The 18621-nt window shown below is 39.6% G+C and overlaps 1 protein-coding gene across 5 annotated transcripts in view; it reads right to left on the reverse strand.

Annotated features, from left to right (window-relative positions):
* SGK3 (serum/glucocorticoid regulated kinase family member 3) overlaps window positions 1-18621 on the reverse strand; it is a 171929-nt gene that overhangs the window by 62090 nt on the left and 91218 nt on the right. For all 5 annotated transcript variants that reach the window (XM_026012168.2, XM_026012161.2, XM_072734619.1 and 2 more), the window contains exon 2: window positions 2130-2342. In XM_026012168.2, the coding sequence (XP_025867953.1) occupies window positions 2130-2207 (78 nt within the window). In that variant the 5' untranslated portion in view covers window positions 2208-2342. The remainder of the gene's footprint in view (window positions 1-2129; window positions 2343-18621) is intronic.

Here is an 18621-nt window from a genome sequence, read left to right on the forward strand (position 1 = left end):
GACAGGTGAGTAAGAGTGATGTTATAGGCTTCCCTACACCTTTCACAAAAGGCAAAAAAAATACCTCTACCAAGAAAAGTACATGGACAGTGAGATAACCCACTGCCTATATTTGCAATATTTGAACTTCCATTAAATTTGGCAAGAGCGGGCACCTGAGTAGTTCAGTGATTGAGCGTCTGCCTTTCGCTCAGGTCATGATCCTGAGGCCCTTGGACCAAGCCCCACATCAGGCTCCCCCCAGGGAGCTTGCTTGTCCCTCTGCCTGTGTCTCTACCATTATCTCTCTCTCATGAATAAATAAATAAAATCTTTAAAAAAAATTGATATGAGGCTATGCCCTTGAAGGAGAGAATGCTCACAGGTAAAAAAAATAATAAAAAAAAAAAAAAAAAGAGAGAGAGAGAGGGAAGGGAAAAACCTTCACACACACTCCACTATTTTACTGAGGTATATGGACCTCTTGTTTACCACCAATGTGATGTTTCTAAGACTTCCTTATAAGATTATGGAATAAATGCACAATGCTTAAGATACTGCTGTAATAGACACAGAGCAGAGGCAAATGGCCAGATACAATGCAGTCTCTACTTTGGGTTTTGGTATAGGATGTGGAGGTACATTTATTAAGAAACAGAGAACAGAGGACAGAAGGGAGGTTATTTCCAGCTCCTTAACTGGGATTCTGGGAGTAAAGTGTCATTTGGGGCTCCAGCCCCACCTAGTTAAGAAGGGAGACTGGAGTGATCAGACCAAAGGGTTCAGTTTAACTCCTCAATTTTCCATTGTGACATGAACTCTGAGTTGAAAGTCATTTGTCATGGGATGCACCTGGCAGGAGACAGGAGATCCCCAAGTCAGAGGCTGAGGTAGACCACTTGAGTCAAGAGCAGTGAAAGCAATGGCAGAGCCTCAGTAGGGTCAACAGCCATCAAGAGCTAAGGAAAGCTGAGTCAGCAGTGAGTCACCACCACTGTAGCCAAGCCAATGAAGAACAGATCACAAATCAGTTGATCGACTGTAGATGCCAGCAATGAATGCCAACAAAATGTCCAGGGCTAGATCAGGTCAACCACAGCTGGCTGTCTGCCAGACCAGTCACTCTACACCTGGGACAACAAAGATCTAGAGGGCTAACAAAAATACAAGAGCCTTCGGCAGGCCACCATGAAGTCAGTCACTGACTCGACAAAATACCATGAAAGGGGACACCTCTCTACCCATAAACTGCAACATCAAATTGGAGAAGTGTGTGTTCAAGTGGGAGAAAGAGAGCAGAATGAAGACAGCCCAAGCATTTTAACTTAAAGGAACTGCTTAAATTTTAGCTTGAAGTAAGTGTTATACAGAATTGGCTTAATTTCTTCATAGCACTCAGCAGGTGGGAGCTTACAAGGAAGAGCAGATCAGTTACAGACAAGATAACTGATACTGTTTCAGGGGGAGGAGGGCAGGCGATCTGGGAATGTACACACAAACAGGACTACTGGAACTAAATACAGCATGCTTCATTACACTAATTAGAGAAATGGCTACTCTCCAATAATAGTCACTGATACAATGATCCAGCAAACATTCATTGTCTTTATTCTTTATTGTTCTATAGTAATACTACCATGATAAAAAGTAAAATTAGAGATCGACTTTGCCTTTCAGGTAAAAAAAAAAAAAAAAAAACCTTTCAGGTGGAAAAAAAAAGATAAAATACTGGATTAAACATTTTTTTAAAACTGAGGTATAAAATGATTAATGTCATAAGAAAGATGCTGTGGAAATTACAGACAGTGGTTCTTAATATGGGATCGATGACTTCTGGAGTCCATTAACCTGACACTGCATGCAAAATTGCAAGCATGTTTGTAGATCATTGTGTTTGCACATTTTCTGGTGAGAGGATCTATTAGGGTTCCAAAAGCTTCTCCAAGGGTAAAGAGGGAAAAGTCTGAAAAGGAAACTATATTCTGTTACAGTACAAAGGGAAGACTGTGGAGGATATATCATTTGAAAGATAAGTAAGGTCTGGATATGTGGAAACATGGGGAGGATGTTCTGGTTAAGGAAGAACAAAAGGAGAAATGGAAATATTCTCTATTCCATTGTCCTCCATATGCTTTATATTACATACTTACAGTAAACCTCTTCTTCTTCTCTCTGTGTTCATCAGAGCTGGGAATGCTTACACTTGGGCAGCTTTCTTTGTAGTCCATGGTATAATCCCTTTGGGTTTATTGCCTCAAAAGGACACCAAAAAATGAGTCCGAAGAAATAGCAGAGGACAAACACAGCTAGCTAATCCAAAATATAAAACCTCTTGAGGTAATATTCAAATTCCATCATGCAACCTTAATGAACAGGAAAAAAAAAAAGAAAAAAAAAACACGGATTAGCAAAATAATCTAAAAAAACCCAATGATTTGTCATTATTCACAGGACTCATTTTATGCTTATTCTGGGAGGAATTTACATTTGATCATATGTCTCAGCCCAGGTTAGAGATATAGTTTCTCTTATGCCCCATCAATAGCTAAATCACAATCAAACATGTGCATCCCATCTACCTTCTCTCGCTACTAAGAAATTCATATGGACTAACCCAACTTTCACCTAAAAGGGTTCTATTCTGTTAGATTTCAAGCAAGGTTTTTCAAAGTATGTTTTTCAACTTTTTTTTTTAAGTTTATTCATTTAAGTAATCTCTACACCCAAGGTGGAGCTTGAACTCACGACCCTGAGATTAAGAGCTACGTACTCTTCCGACTGAGGCAGCCAGGCACCCCTAAAGTGTGTTTTTCAGACTTTTTGCATCAAGATGAGGTGAAGCCTGCTTCAGATTAGGATCCTATATAGTGGTAAGTAACTATTTACTTCCATTTTACATGTGAGGCAACTGAGACATGGAAACCTTAAATAAATTTGCCTATCCAGGATTTGAACCCAGGCTGTGTGGCTCCAGTCTGGACTCTTAAGCATTGTGCTATGCTATACATTCTAACAACTTCGGATAATTCTTCTGTACTGGACCCCTGATCAGAGATATTATAGATCTTCATAGAGAACAAATACAATTATGTTAATCTTATCATTCACCCAAGGACAAAGGGCTCGAAATGTCAAACTGAAGTCACTTCTGCTACACATATCAACCCAGACTCTCCACTGATACCAAATAACACCCATTAAGGAATTAGTTTGCCAGTTTCCCTGGTAACTAATTTTAGGAAGTCATTCTGAGAGATATAATAATTATAAATAAATTATATTCAAGTAATGATTTCAAATATCTATTAGGAGGCATTGAATATTCAGGTATAGTGAGTTTTAATCGATTAAAAGGGCACTTCCTCGGTTTAGCGCCGCCTTTGGCCCAGGAGATCCCGGATCGAGTCCCACATCAGGCTCCCTGAATGGAGCCTGCTTCTCCCTCTGCCTGTGTCTTTGGCTCGCACTCGCTCTCTCTCTCTCTCTCTCTCTCTCTCTCTGTCTCTCCTGAATAAATAAATAAAATCTTAAAAAAAAAAAAAACTTCAAAATAAAAAAAAAGGGTGCTTCCTTTGAGATTATTCAAAACCTACTTTTCTGGATTTGATGCTGGAAATGCAGTCAAGAAAGACTTATACATAGTTGAATTAGCTGTCAAAAAAACACAGAAATGTAACTGGCACTCCTCCTAAGAGTGTCCCATAAAAGCAGCTAGCTTTTTCAGCTCCCCAGTAGACCAGCCACCTGATCAAAGTCTTGCCCTGCAGTCCCAGAGCTTTACTGCTAAAGAATCACAGCGGATGGAAATTAAGCTCTTCTAATGCAGATGAACTTGTCCAGGAATCCCAGACCCGTATCAGCCCATTCTCCATCTGTGGCAGAAGTGACAAGAGGGTGAAAGTTACAGTGCTACATATTTCACACCTATCTCTTGAGAATGTGGGACCCAGGGGATGGTAGGCCTTATTGATACCGCATTATGTATGAGCTTGACTGTCTATTTGTACCTTACTGTGCTTGGTCCACAGGAGCAGAACTAGAGGAGAACATCATGCCTTAGACCTTCTCTTTGGAAGGGACAATAAAATATGACATTAAGTGGCAACAGGAATAGATGAGGAGGAAAGAGCTGGGAAGCAGGATAAGTGGTTTCATACAAGGTACCCAGGGGACATGAATAGTACACAATTAAGTATAGAGCCCAGCACTTATGGGGATGCCAATTCTTCACTGCCTATTCCCACCACCCTTCATTGCACCCTAATAGGAGTTAGCTCCCACAAGAACCCAGAAAGAAGTTCAAAGCTGACTCTAGAAAGGGACTGCCTTTATACCAAAAAATCTGCAGAATGTCAAAAATTTTTACCAGCAGGAGTCTGAGGAGCATATATGGGAGTACATTCAAAGGATGTTAGACCAGGGAGGACTAAATATGAGATTACTGTGATCCTATACATGGTGACAAGTATATCCTATCAATCTTTCTCCGGTCCTTCTCCAAGACCTATAGCCATTCATAAAGGTGACTGCCCACTGGGGAAAGAGAAATGTATAGCCTTTCCAAGGGTTATTAGACACTAGGTCTAAACTGACACTAATCCCTGGAGATCCAAAACATGGCTCACCAGTCAGAGGACCTATCTCATTCCAGAAAAGAGATGAGTGATGAAGTCAACCCTGATATCTCATGGTGGGTACAATGGGACAACAGGCCCATCCTGTGGTTATGTCCCAAGTCCTAAAATTTTTGTGCAAATGGGATATACTTAGGAATTGCCCAAGTCCCCGCAATGGTTCCCTCTCCTATGTCATAAAAGTCATAAAAGAAAGGGCCATGAAGAAGCCCTTGGAACTCTTCTCCTCTCCTCACTATGAAAGTAAACCAAAAGCTGTATCATATCCATGGGAGAAGCTCAGAAATCAGTACTACTATAAAAAAAACTTGAAGGATATAGCAGCACTGATTCCTGTTTTATCTCCTTTTAACTTGCCTGTTTATCTGGACCAAAGCCAGAAAGATCTTGGAACATGACAGCAGATTACTATGACTTTGATCAAATGGTGAGGCCAATCATGGCTGCACTTCTAAATGTGATCCTTCTTGCTGGAGAAAATGAGCATAACGTCTGATATCTGGTAGTAACTATTGACCTGGCAAATGTTTTCTTTTGTATCATCACCAATAAGGATAATACGATGCAATTTCCCACCAACTGCCTGAAATAGTAGTGCGTCTTCAATGTTTTACCTGAGGGCTATTTCTACACTGTCATAATATAGTCTGGAAAGACCTTGATCATCTCAGTATCCCAAAGATCACTACACTGGTTCATCACATTTACGGCATTATGTTAACTGGATCTGGTGAACAAGAAGTAGCAAGCACTCCATACCTTTGTAAGATACACATACAGGCCAGAGGATGGAGGATAAAAACCATGGAAGTTAGGGATCTACCACATTGGTGGTTCCTATGGCTCCAGAGGTCTGAGGCTGGATATCCCATCTAAAGTAAAACTGCTACACTTGGTACTATGTCCGCTAAGAAGGAGGTAACACAACTGGTGAGCTTCATATTTTGATACGCTGCTCTGACTTATATCCTGGGGAACCCATAAGGCTGCCAGTTTTTACTGAGGCCTGATTCAAGACAAGACTCTTCAGCAATAAAAGCTGCCCTGACTCTTGGGGCTATGCCTTAGCACACCCACTAGTACTACTAATGACACAGCAGGCAGGGATGGGGTAAGGGGCCCCTGACAAGCATCAAGAGAATAAGAGTTATGGACTCCTTAGCGTACTGTCAATAACTTTTGTCCATTTGGTTCTTGGCTTGCTACTAAGCTGAAGTAAAGATTATATACCTGCCCATGGGAAATCAAAGTCAAGAAACTGTGTATTAAAAACAGCCCATCATGAACAGTATTATCTGACCCACTGAATCATAAAACCAGACTGTACAAAAGCATTCCACTTGATATGTTAAAAGCAAGACTAGGCCTGAGCAGTTCTGGAAGGCACAAGTAAACTACAGAACACCTGGTACTTGCAGCATCTTCCTTTTTAGCTCTCTCAACACATGCTCCCAGAGAGGATCCTATGACCAGTTAGCAGAGGAGGGAAAAGACATGTCCAATTATGAACAGACATGTATGGTATGTTAGTTCCAACCAGAAAGAAGACAATGTTGCCCTATTCACAGATGGTCCTGAAAGAGTGGTGAAGGGAAATCTTCCCAAAGTGGGCAGAATTCTGAGCAGTATATGTGGTGTCAGGAGAAATGCATGCCCAAGGTATATATCAATGCTGACCTGTGGCCAGTGGTTAATGGATGGCTCACTGGTAAAAGAGTTGGAAAGGACAAGATCCAATTGTTTTTTAAAGGGGAGAATATATTCCCATAAGTTGTACTTTCATCTTTTTCTTAATCAAAATTTTTAAAAGTTTAAAAGGGGGAGGGGTTTGCAGATGTATGTAGATGAACTTTTCAATACAGCACAGAATGTAAAAAACATTTGTGTCCTACATAAAAGCTCACTGAAGAGAAACTCTCTCTCAATAATCAGGTAGTCAAGATGACTGCTCCTATGGATGTCAGTCAGCCTCTTTCCCAATCACCCATTGCTTGCTCAATGAACCCAAGACAAAGTAGCTAAGGCAGTATTTCTTTGTCTAACGCCTTTGACCTGACAGTTTATGGGTTACTTGGAAGGAGTGGACGTTAGCTGTGAAAGTTAGATTATTTTAACTGGTTAGATGACTTAGCAGCAAAAAGTTGTTGAAGGTATTTACCAAACTCAGATCTAACACTTCTGGGAACTCATGAGCATCCTGAGAGAATCAGTCTATTAGACCTCAAAAAGAAGTTGGACTTATTTTCCATTGTGACTTGGCCTGAACTGCATGGGATCCAAAATTCTGAAGTACACAAATATCTGAGAAAATGAAATCACTCTTTCAGAAGCAATTCACTCATTTTGGTGCTATGAATCACGGCTTACGCTTCTTTGCTTGCTTTTGATGCTTATGCACGGAAGATTCCTGAATGATCAAGTATCTGTCATATCTATGTCACTCAGTTTCTGGAGTACTCCGTTCAATCTCTGGGCAATGTCTGTGTTTTCACCGCTCAGTGACTATACTTCATTTTGTTGACATGGAGACCCATCATCAACAACATAAACTTAGTATCAGAACTGCGATGGTCCCTGACTGAATGTACCCTCAGTTCTCAGACTGAATTGGCTGAATTGTGGTATCCTCCCTGATTTCATCAACAAGGATTAACTAAACCTCAGGCTAAAAACTATGTTTTTACGTGATGAAATTTGGCTCAATTACCTTCTTGAGTCACTTTTAAATTATTCATAAAATTCATGGAGTGACTTTTGCCATTTGAATACAAAAATAATAACCATAAAAATTAGAAGCATACAGAAAGGCATGTAGAAAAAAATCCATTATTTCAGCACACAACAGACACGTACAGTCAACATTTTTTGCATGTATTTCATTTTTCTGTCTATAAACATGTAAGGGTGTGACAATTTTTTATATCTGTATTATGTGTATCTGTGTACGTATGTTAAATGATGGAACATACTGTTTTACAAATTAGTACTTTAAACTTCGTATTTTAATACCAATAATGATAGTGATGATTATTATTACTGTATGCTAGGCACTGGGATGACATTTAATCTTCACAGTAACCCTAGGAGATACTATCGTCACTCTCATTTTACATGTGAGCAAAGAGACACTTAGTGGGGCTAAGTAACTGCTTAAAGTCATTGAAGCAACTGGTTGGTGGAATCAGAACTTGAAGTGGTGTCTCATTCCAGGATCTGTGATTTAACATGACACTATACCCCTTTTCTTCTCAAGATACTAAATATTCTTCTATCATAGTTTTTATTAACACTATTTTTTTTAACAGTTTAAGGTTTATACTAAAATTGAGGGGAAGTTACACAGATTTCCCATGTACCTCCTGCCCCCATACAAACAAAAGGGCATAGATGGGCAACAATATGGGCTTCCTCAGGCTATCCTGATCTAGCTTATACCAGAGCTGAGCGCCCAACTTCAACAGCAAAAACCAGTATTAAGCCCTACTATGGCACCATCCCATAAGGGGAGCAGACAGCCACTTGGAGCAACATCTGTCCTCACAGAAGCCAGATTTGCCTTCCTTCCCCGAAATGCTTCTGGCCAGAAGCACCATCCTTGGTTATATCATGCCTTACTTACTGTCATAAATCCTATAAACATCACATCATGTCAAGGAACACATTTAAGGCCAGGAAGTGTGACAAAAGGCTCATAACCATAGAATGTGCTAGTCTTAAGTCTCTTCACTTAGAAGAAGTTGCCTAACAGAGCAATGGAATGATTATAGAAAGCTCAGCTCTGGCACCTGCTGGGAGATAACACTGTTTACCACTGGTACTAGACCATAAGATGTAGTATACATGCTACACCAAAAGCCAATGTATGGTGTTATTGCACACAGACTCTGTCGGGCAGAAACCAAGAATAGCTCTTCTCAGTACTATCTCTAAGCAATTTCTGCTTTCTGCTGCAACCCTGGGTTTGGTGGAGGAGCGCTTCCAGTGAGGAACAGTCTAGCCCTGTTAAACTGAAAGCTAAGCCTACTCCTTAGCCATCTGTGGTTTATAAAGCCACTCAACCTAGTAAGACAGAGGTCACTGTCCCAGTCAGGTGACTGATCTGGATTCCAGTTGGAAACTTAGATGTCATTATACAGTGTGGGGAGGAGAATTATGTCTGAATGGAAAAGATTCAATGGGGCATGTCCAACAGTACCAGTCAATGGGAAACTGGCAACTCAATAAAGATGGAACTACTACAGGCTTTGATCCTGTGGGAATGAAGGTCTGGAGTCCTCCACAAGTAAACACCTTTGACCAGCTAAGTCCTGGAAAACGGTAGGGGAACATAAAATAGGTACTAGTTATCAACTTGAGGCAAAAGACTAGCTACAGATGCCAAGACAATAGCAGTTTTGTTTTATCTTAGTTTTCTTCTCTGTTCCCTTCTATGAACACAGGCAGTGGTTCCAGGTGGGAGTATGAATGAACTGGATACAGTTGGCCAACAGTGACTAATCGTGTTTTCTCTGAGTTAGAAACAAGAGTTTTATGCCCAAAGTACAAGATATAATACTAAGGGACAGGAAGGGGAGGACTCTGCTGGATATCCTCTATGTCTTTTCAGATCCATCTCCACCCTGCTCCACGCCCTGGGATGCTGACCTCTACAGCCTGCATCCTATAAGCTCCCTTGCCCTCTAGCTGCTGGTTGATTTCATCCCTCTGGCATGAAATGGGGAAAAGGGGATCAGGATATGTATTTGCTCATCTTGTGCCCTCCTGAGCAGGCTGCAGTTTGGTAGCTAGCTACTGTGTTCCTCTAAGGCTAAAAACTCCTGAGAGACGATCTTCTGTCTTGTGACCACAACTGTTACAGGGACAAAATGCTGCAATTCTCTACCTTAGTCCTTGGACTAGATTAAATTATCTGAGCCCTAGTTTCCTAACCTAGAAAATGAGGCTAGCAACACCTATTTCACATAGTTGTTTTAAGCATTTAAGTAAAAAACCTAGCTCTGTATAAGTAGTCAATAAATTGGATCTAATACATAGCAATTTGTTTCAAATTACTTTTTATTCCTTCGTTCAACAAATACTTATTAAGGATTCATTATGCGTTAACCAATAGAAAGACAAATGTAAGAGAAAATCCTACCTGCAAAGAACTTATCTGAGAATGATAAGCAATATAAAAATTTCAAAAGTTCAGTAAGCGTGATTTTAGATGTATGTATGGTACACTATGAAAGCACAGAGAAGGGTCGCAGATGAAGACTCTCATATTCTCAGCCTAACTAAAAATAAAGCCAGGCAGATATGGGAGTAGAAATCTGAAAAGATCACACTTGCCTGCTTCAGTTTTCTCTGGAAAAAAAGAGCTAACATCCTGTATTGGAAATGAAGATGCTGCTGTGGAGAAAACCAATGAGATTAAATCATTTGCCCCTTCCCCAATAATAATATTATTAAAGAAAGAAAGAAATCACTTGCCCAAGCTACTATCCAGTTAATGGGCTAGGATTTAAGTCCAACTCCAAAATCTGTATGTCCTTGTTTGCTATACCAAACTGTCTCACTTTTTTTTTTTTTTTAAGATTTCATTTATTTATTCATGAGAGATACAGAGAGAGAGAGGCAGAGACATAAGCAGAGGGAGAAGCAGGCTCCCTGCGGGTACTCCAATGTAGGACTTGATGCCAGGACCCTAGAATCAAGACCTGAGCTAAAGGCAGACACTCCACCAGTTAGCCACCCAGCTGCCCCACACTGTCTCACTTTAAATAAGGTCTTCCTTTCCTTCAAGTTAAATCAATCCAGTAACCTAACAATATTTAATATTCAATGGCTAAGCTTATTACAAGCAAGACTGTGTGACTTCTCACAAAAGCCTTACTGACAGGAAAACTGAGGACAAACTGAAGCATAAAAGGAGAAGTAACTGGGCTCAGCTGATGGAACCAGGATTTGAACCCATGTGGCCTGACTTCAGGACTTTTACAGATTATACTACACTGCTTCTACAACAACATATGCTCTAGAGTCCTCTGGAAATCAATGAAGGCTCATAAATTTATTCTTAAGTGGTCAGGAGTGAAACTATGAAAAAGCAACTCCGCTATTACTATAAATGTAATCTATGTTTATTCTGTGAAACTGAAGCAATTAAAATTCTGCAAAATCATCTTATGGCCAGGCAGGGAAATAAAGCAATCAGAAGAGGACTGATATAAAAACCTCACAACTAAAAAAGAATAGAAAAAAAAAGCTATGTGGTTCATATAGGAATACAACTTGGAACTTTGGGGGGAGGTTCATAGAAGTTTTCAAAAGAAGAATGGAGTTGGCGGGAGGCCACTTAGCTGGCTCAGTTAGTAGGCCTTGGGACTCTTGATCTTGGGGTATTGAGCTTGAGCTCCACTTTGGGTATAGAGATGATGTTTTTTTTTGTTTTTTTTTAGAGATGATGTTAAAAAAAAAATCATCTGCCTTCACTCCGTTGAAGAGTCACAATATAGTCTTGTAGATTGGTTCCCAGGGATACCTGGCTCACCTAATCTTGATATTCATCCAGTGAATCAACTCAGACAAGTCCAACATGACAAAAAGAAGCGGGTCAGATGAGAAGAGAACTTTCAGGGAACAGCCAGACTTTAGGAGGGACTGTGATTTGCAAAGGTAGACAAATAGCTAGTAAATATTATATTTATGTATAGTGGTTCTCATCAGGGGGACACTGGGCAATGCCTGGGGATATTTTTGGTTGTCACAACTTAATGGGTTTGCTAAGTGGCTACATGTCAAGGATGATGCTAAACACTACAACGTACAGGACAGCCCCTACAACAAAGTTATCTAGCTCAAGATGTCAATACTGTTGGGATTAAGAAACTATTATTTATGAAGTACTAATGCTAGGCACTATTTTAAGCTTGCCTTACATCTAACACATCACTTGCTTCTCATGGAGACTCATGAAGTACCTTTATCTGCATTTTACAGATGAACAAACTTAGGCTGCAAGATCCACATTCTCACACATCTTTGGGTGGCAGGCAGCACAGTAAGGTGATTACAGCTCTGACCTGAGAGCCCGGTGTGCACACACTGTCTCTCAATTCCCTTGCATGCATTTCCTTCTTCTAAATCCATTAGCTATCAGGTTAAAGAAAGAAAGTCATGCACAGGAAAAGCAGCTTTCTGATTCTGCCACCAGGAGGGTCAGGTTTGTGTAGCACTGTATCAAGATAAAACATCATATGCCAACATCTAACCAAGAGTGTGGTGCAGAAGAGGCCCTGGGTATTGGCCCCAACACAAGGACAATCAAGGGCTAAATTATGAAATAAGGACACAAAGGATGCTATCACAGGATATAGTTTTTTAAAAAGGAAGTATTAAAAAAAACACTAATAGATTTAATTTTTTTATTTTGGGGTATAAAAAATAGAAATATGGATGAAACACCATGATAGAAAACTGTCCAAATTCATGCTATGTTAAAATTTTGACGACAAATACTTCTTCAAATAGACAGCCACTGATAAAGGCTTTTTACAAATTAAGTTTTTTTTTTTTTAAGATTCCATTTATTTATTCATGAGAGACAGAGAGAGAGAGAGAGAGAGAGAGAGAGAGGCAGAGACACAGGCAGAGGGAGAAGCAGGCTCCACGCAAGAAGCCGGACTTGGGACTCGATCCTGGGTCTCCAGGATCAGGCCCCTGGGGCCAAAGGCGGCGCTAAACCACCAAGCCACCCGGGCTGCCCCAAATTAAGCTTTTTATTTCAATTCCAGGATAGTTAATATCAGTTAAGGCTTTTTTTAAAAGCATGTTTTCCCTTCATCATTGTGCCCATCTTTTTGTCCATTATATGCAGTTACTGTCCTAGAGCTTGTCCATCTTTGTTTCAGACAGCCAAAAAACTGTTTCATAAAATCCTAAGAGTCTCCAGCTTTTCACCTCTAAAATTTAAGCAGAGAAGTTCTTAACTCCATTTCTTTCACGCATCACAGATACCATGTGGTACTGACTAGTAGACCCTACCCCAAATTTCAGGACCCATACATTCTTAAGTATTACTATCCACTCTTAACTAATATGGCAGAGGGGGGTTCAGTGATTCACATTAAGGCATAAAGGGAGATTAAGAACAATACTCTTCCAGAAGGCAGGACGCAGAACTGGAAGAGCTAAACATTTTCTTCAGCAGGGGGACAGGACTGGGTGCTGGATGTATGGAAACAAGGGTCCTGAAGGAGGGAACTGACAAAGGAAGAGACAAAAGAAAATCCATGTACAGACCAGGGGCATGGCACAGGGACTGGTCTGGAACATGGGGTCACATCCAGAGAATATGAAAAGGAACTGGGCATGGCGATGTGGGCAGGAATTACTTCTGAGAAGGGAACAGGCCAAGAGAGTTGGGTTTCATTCTAAACTACACTAAAAGTACTTTAGAAAATTCTTACTCCAAACTAACTGGTTACCTTAATGAAAGTCTACTGTAATAGTATATACTCTGTATCTGTTTATTTCCACCTTTCAAAATACTAGCTCCAAACACATCCAATTCAAACCAAGCACATCTTTGTCACATCTGCAAATGAAATTCACTGCAGAATAGATGAGAAAAATCTAACAGGATCTGCCAATGGAAGATACATAATAACTTTCACCCTACATATATTACATGATGAATCAGTCACAACTTTTCCTGTTTTCCTTTCTTACTAATATATCCTTCCTCTAATTCCCACCCCACCCCCTCTTTGATTTTTCCCTCATTCTGCAATCACAAAGCAGTCCTGGTTTTTCCAAGGTTTATTGTATCTCTAAGTTGAGGTACCTTTTACTTATCCTGATTCTTGATAAAGAAAAGCGATATATGGGCGGGGCATATATCAACAGGGACACAATGTAGGGACACAATACAGAAGAAGAATCTGCACCCAACAATTTGACAGGAGTATCCAAAAATCTTGACGAAAATTTCATGAGTCTCTTGGTTCTCTGAAACTGGTTCCATTTAATACTGATATTTAACGAAAGGACTGAGTGAGGAGGTAGAAGCAACAGCTGACAGTCCTGTTTTCCAAAACTAGATTCACAGCTGCCAGACTAAGGAAGAAGGTCCTAAACTGAGTCCAACTGGTAACATGTCCCTTCACGGGTTTCAGTTCTAGATGTTACCTGCAGGTGCAACGCTCTGCTATCCTTCTCAGCCTCCTACAACCACTGTCTTGGGCTCCCTATTACCAGAATGCCTGCCCTATTCCTGGCTTCCTACCCTTTTCCACTGGAAAGCACACTCCCAGCACATGTTCCAGGAAGATGGGAACACAGAACACCTTCAAGGATGATTCCCGGAGGACTGTGATCACTGGCAGAGTGATGGGCGGATGGAAGACTGTATGAGGCCTGAGAACAATGAATGTGCAATACTGCAGGTCCTAGGAAGCTTTGCTCTGGCTGGGAAGGCTGGGAAGGCTGGGAAAACTGAGAAGGAACCAAAAACAAAACACCCAACCACCAAAGAACCCCCCATAAAGACAACAATCACCATCGCATTTCACAATCTCTTTAGAGAACCTCCAATCTGGTATCTCTGCTTTCACTCTATCCCTGCAATCCGTTATCTGCGCAGGAGCCAGGTCATTTTCCTAATCACTATAAATCTGGTATTTTCACCCCATTGTTTAAACCCTTTCCATTGTTTCCCACTGCCCTTAGAATAAAATCCAAACTCTGAATTACTGCTACTAGCTTACAAGCACCCACATGGTATAACCTCTTCCTATCTCTCCAGCTGCATCCCAGCAGTGCCTCCCACCCCTCTACTCATCAGACTCCTATGGGAACAGCCCCCTTCCTACTTCTCACACACACTGAGCACTCTCACATCTTAGCTCTTGTGCCTGTGTCCCCTCTGCCTAGAATACTCTCCCTTCAGCTCTTCATCAGCTCTTCACACGGAGGCCTTTGTTCGAATCCCAATTCCTGCAACAAGACTCAGGACCACCTAACTACAGCACTCCTTCCTCAAAGTAATCTGTCATCATTCTGTTTTTTTTTTTCCATTTTAGCATTTATAATCACCGAAGATCAGATATTGTTTGAGAACCTCCCCGACTAGCTTGTAGAAATTGCGACTTACGTACTGCTGGGCACTTTGTGGTACACATTTCATTTATGTTTTCAACAAACATGTGGAAGGAGGCATGTAAAAATTCCAATTTGCCAAAGTGTGTGAGATCTTCAAAGTAACCATGATTCATCATTCCTTAATGTCTCCTGAATCATCAACTTTTCCCTCTTTAACATCAATTCCATTATTAAACGTACTAATACACTACAGTATCCTAACAAAATTCTGAAAAATATAAATTTATTTAACAGATAACTTACGCAGTGTTTACCAGGTACTAGAGATATGTAATTAGTCTGTGCCCATCTTTCATTATTTGTATGAATGATCCTATCTGATGTGCACTAAGGCTTTTGAATACAGGCAAGCTCAGGATAAACACAGATGTTTATACAGTGTGATAAAGGAAACTTTACTTCCAAGCAAATATTTGCTTTTATGATTCTTTTTCTTACAGTAAAAGTTTACTGGTTAGCACATAAGAAGAAATTCCCCAAGGACAAAACTTACAACCAATTACATATTTAAAACATACTATACTTTAAGTAATAAATTAATATACTATAATTAAGTAATAAATTGTAGTATATTAGCTTTAAGTCCTGACCTTGTATTAGCTATTTATTAGTAAAAATAACATGAAAACTTTTGAAGTTTTAACATTTAAAAAATTAGGGAGATGCCTGGGTGGCTCAGCAGTTGAGCGTCCGTCCGCCTTTGGTTCAGGTAGTGATCCCAGGGTCCTGGGATCGAGCTCTGCTTCAGGCTCCCTGTGAGGAGCCTGGTTCTCTCTCTGCCTATGCCTCTCTCTGTGTCTCAGAGAATAAATAAATAATATTTTTAGAAGCAAAAGAATAAAAACTTAAAAATTAGGACTTTTATATAGATTTTCCCTACCAACTCTTTTCTACCAATAGAAACTGCAGCTTCATCCTAGGAATGGTAAAATAAATTTCGTTGACACCTGTAAGTACTGAAAATCAAGAACAAAGACAGTAAGTCAGGCTAATGCATGCCCTAGAATAGGAAAAACCCCAGTCAAGGTTTGGGAGGCAACAGGAGAGAAAATTAAATTTCAGAAATGTTCTAGAGACAGGTTTTTAATTTATCAAAAAAAAGTCACATGTAAAATAAAAGCATTCACTGAACTGGGATATGTGCAAGGATATGTTGGTAATGAAATAAAACAAAATATATTAAACTAGATGCTGATAACAAGCAATAAAACCAGAAGCTTCTCACAATAGATAAATTCAAGTATCTTCTAATTCTTTTCTCTGAAGAACTAAGAGCTTCTGACATATATCTTCTCCATATATACAAGAAAATAAGAAAGAAGTATGAACATTTTATTAGTTTAAAAATAAGGGAAAGAAGGTAAACTACTTTCTGCAGACCAGAAAGAGGAAGAGAAAGTTGTCTTACCCATTTCAGAAAACAAAGCAAAGTGACAGTATTACTTGTGCATAGAGATGCAAAAACAAAATAAAGCTTAAGAATAATTCCCCACAAGAAAATCCAAAGCTGCAGATGTTGCTCAATAAAGTCTGTCTTGCCCTAATGGTTTTCTGAGTGAGTCTGGATCTTTTTAAATTTCTGCCTGTCCAACTATGTGGGTGCTGGGCATGTTATTCTCCTTACACCTCTTCTATGAATCCAGATCGCAATAATATTCTCATTTGGATCTTTTTATGTAGTATTAAATTTCCCCATGCCTTCTTCCTAATTGTCCATATTGTAGAATGATTGTTGAAGCTCAATATTTAATGATTTAAAGACCTATAAAATAGAACTTTAAGTTCATGTTTACTTAAAAAACAAAGAAGTGGGTGCTTTATTTTTCCTTAAAAAAGTAACTGGAATTTGTGTGTGCGTGATTCTTGTCCTCCAGGAGCTCATATGTAGCAAAAAAAGAAAAGATAAATGCCCAAAGAATTACAATTCAAAACAGACTGTGATAAATTCTCTAAGAAAAGCATGAAAAGTTTCTAGAATTCAGAGGAAGAAAAAAAAAAACACTTCCAACTGAACTTATCTAGGTATTTGGGTAGTGACGTGTGAGGGAGGATCTGAAGGATGGGCACTCAAAACAGAAAGGGCAGCAAAAGTCCTCGGTACAGAGAAGAGCCATTCATCCAATTTGTCTGAATTCCTGCCCATTTACAGGAAAATATCTACTCCATAAAAACAGAAAGAGAAACTGTCAAGAAGCAACACCTTGGGCTTTTACATGGCACTCTCATTAAAGCTTTATTTTACTTTCATATTTATAAGCATAAAATCGAAATCACTTTTCTTACATATAGGAGACAGGCTGGAAAAGTACATTTGAGATCATGTAGAGAACTCTGAATGCCAGGCTTCTCACTCTGGATTTCATTCTGCAGATAAGGATGTAAAAGGGAACTTGAAAGGTTGTAGGTGGAGAGAATGGAATGAAATGGAGGAGGGCTTGAAGAAATAGGGGTTTGGCAACAATAGAAATGGCAGGTTTGCAAAAAATTGACAGAAATAAGTAATAGCTATTTGCATGTAGAGTGCAAGGTAGAAGGAGGCATTAACATTGCCTCAAGGTTTTATTCCTGGTTACCAGAAGAAATCACTAGAAATAGGGGGAGGGGAGAGCAGAGCAAAAGGACAATGAATTGGTTTAAGTAATTAATAGCCCTAGCTGGAAATGTGTGCATCAGATGCACAAATCTGACATCTTCTGGTGCCAGGCACTGTTTCCAGGCACTTAGGATACAGCAGTGAACATAATTGGCAAGCACCACAGCCCTCATGGAACTTACCCACTAAAGGTAGACAAGAGATAATCAACAAGTATATAAAGAGATAAATATATATTATAGGAAGAGTGGGGTTGTATAGAATTTTAATTAGGAGTGTCTGAAACAGTGACATCTAAACAAATACCTAGAGGTGAGGGAGTGAACCACACAAGGAGCCAGAAAAGAGTCAGCAACTAACACACCAATATCTTCAAATAGTTTCACTCTGTGATGCTTTTGAAGTTAGCAGAAATTGCAGTGTATCTCTTTTGACCCAGTCCGATTTCCTTGGGCTAGCATTCAGTGTTCCACTTCCTGACTCTATCCTACCAGATCAAGAAAACTTCACCAATAACACAGTGATAACAAACTGCCTAGTAGGTCATTTTGTTTACACTGGCTGTTGATGTTCCCTACATAGGAGAAAGGACTACACTTTAAAACAACAAAACCAAAGCACTGTTAGAACATGTTTGTACAAAGCTTAAGAAGACAATCATCTTGTTCTCAAAGCAATCATTGATGTAGCAACTTTTGGACTTGTAATTTAAATCAAAGGTGCTAAAGAATGATTATGAATCATGCAATTAAGCTACCAAGGAGGATGCTGCAGATAGAAAAACCATTCACAGCACCACAAAACTGTCAAAAATAAAAACAGTACGATTATCAAAATCAGAAGTAATATCATTCTTTGATTTTATAATTTGTTGTTCAGCAGAGCTGAATTCTAGTCTGAGCTATGAATTTTATTGGTTCTGAATCCTGTGGCCTCATCTTTATCTGTAAAGGGTAGCTGTTGCGATTTTTCAGATTCCTTTTAATTCTGAAATTCTATGGGCTAGTTATGGTTCCTATGATGTTTAGTTTATTTATGTACTTCGATTCACTGGTATACCTCCTTTTGCAGTAATAGTGCAAATAAGCACCCATCCCAAGTAGCAAAACTTGTAAGTTTTGTATAAAAGTGACATGACCTTTTAAACCTACTGGAGGGTGGTGTTTACAATGAGGTTACCCCCCTCTGAAAGTGCTTTTTTCATCCCTCTTTTAGAACAGCCTTTAAGGCTCCAAGGCTTCTATATCATTTGAGAGTGGATTAGATTTGAAA

This window comes from Vulpes vulpes, chromosome 13 (genome assembly GCF_048418805.1).
Source record: "Vulpes vulpes isolate BD-2025 chromosome 13, VulVul3, whole genome shotgun sequence".
Classification (NCBI taxonomy): Eukaryota; Metazoa; Chordata; class Mammalia; order Carnivora; family Canidae; genus Vulpes; species Vulpes vulpes.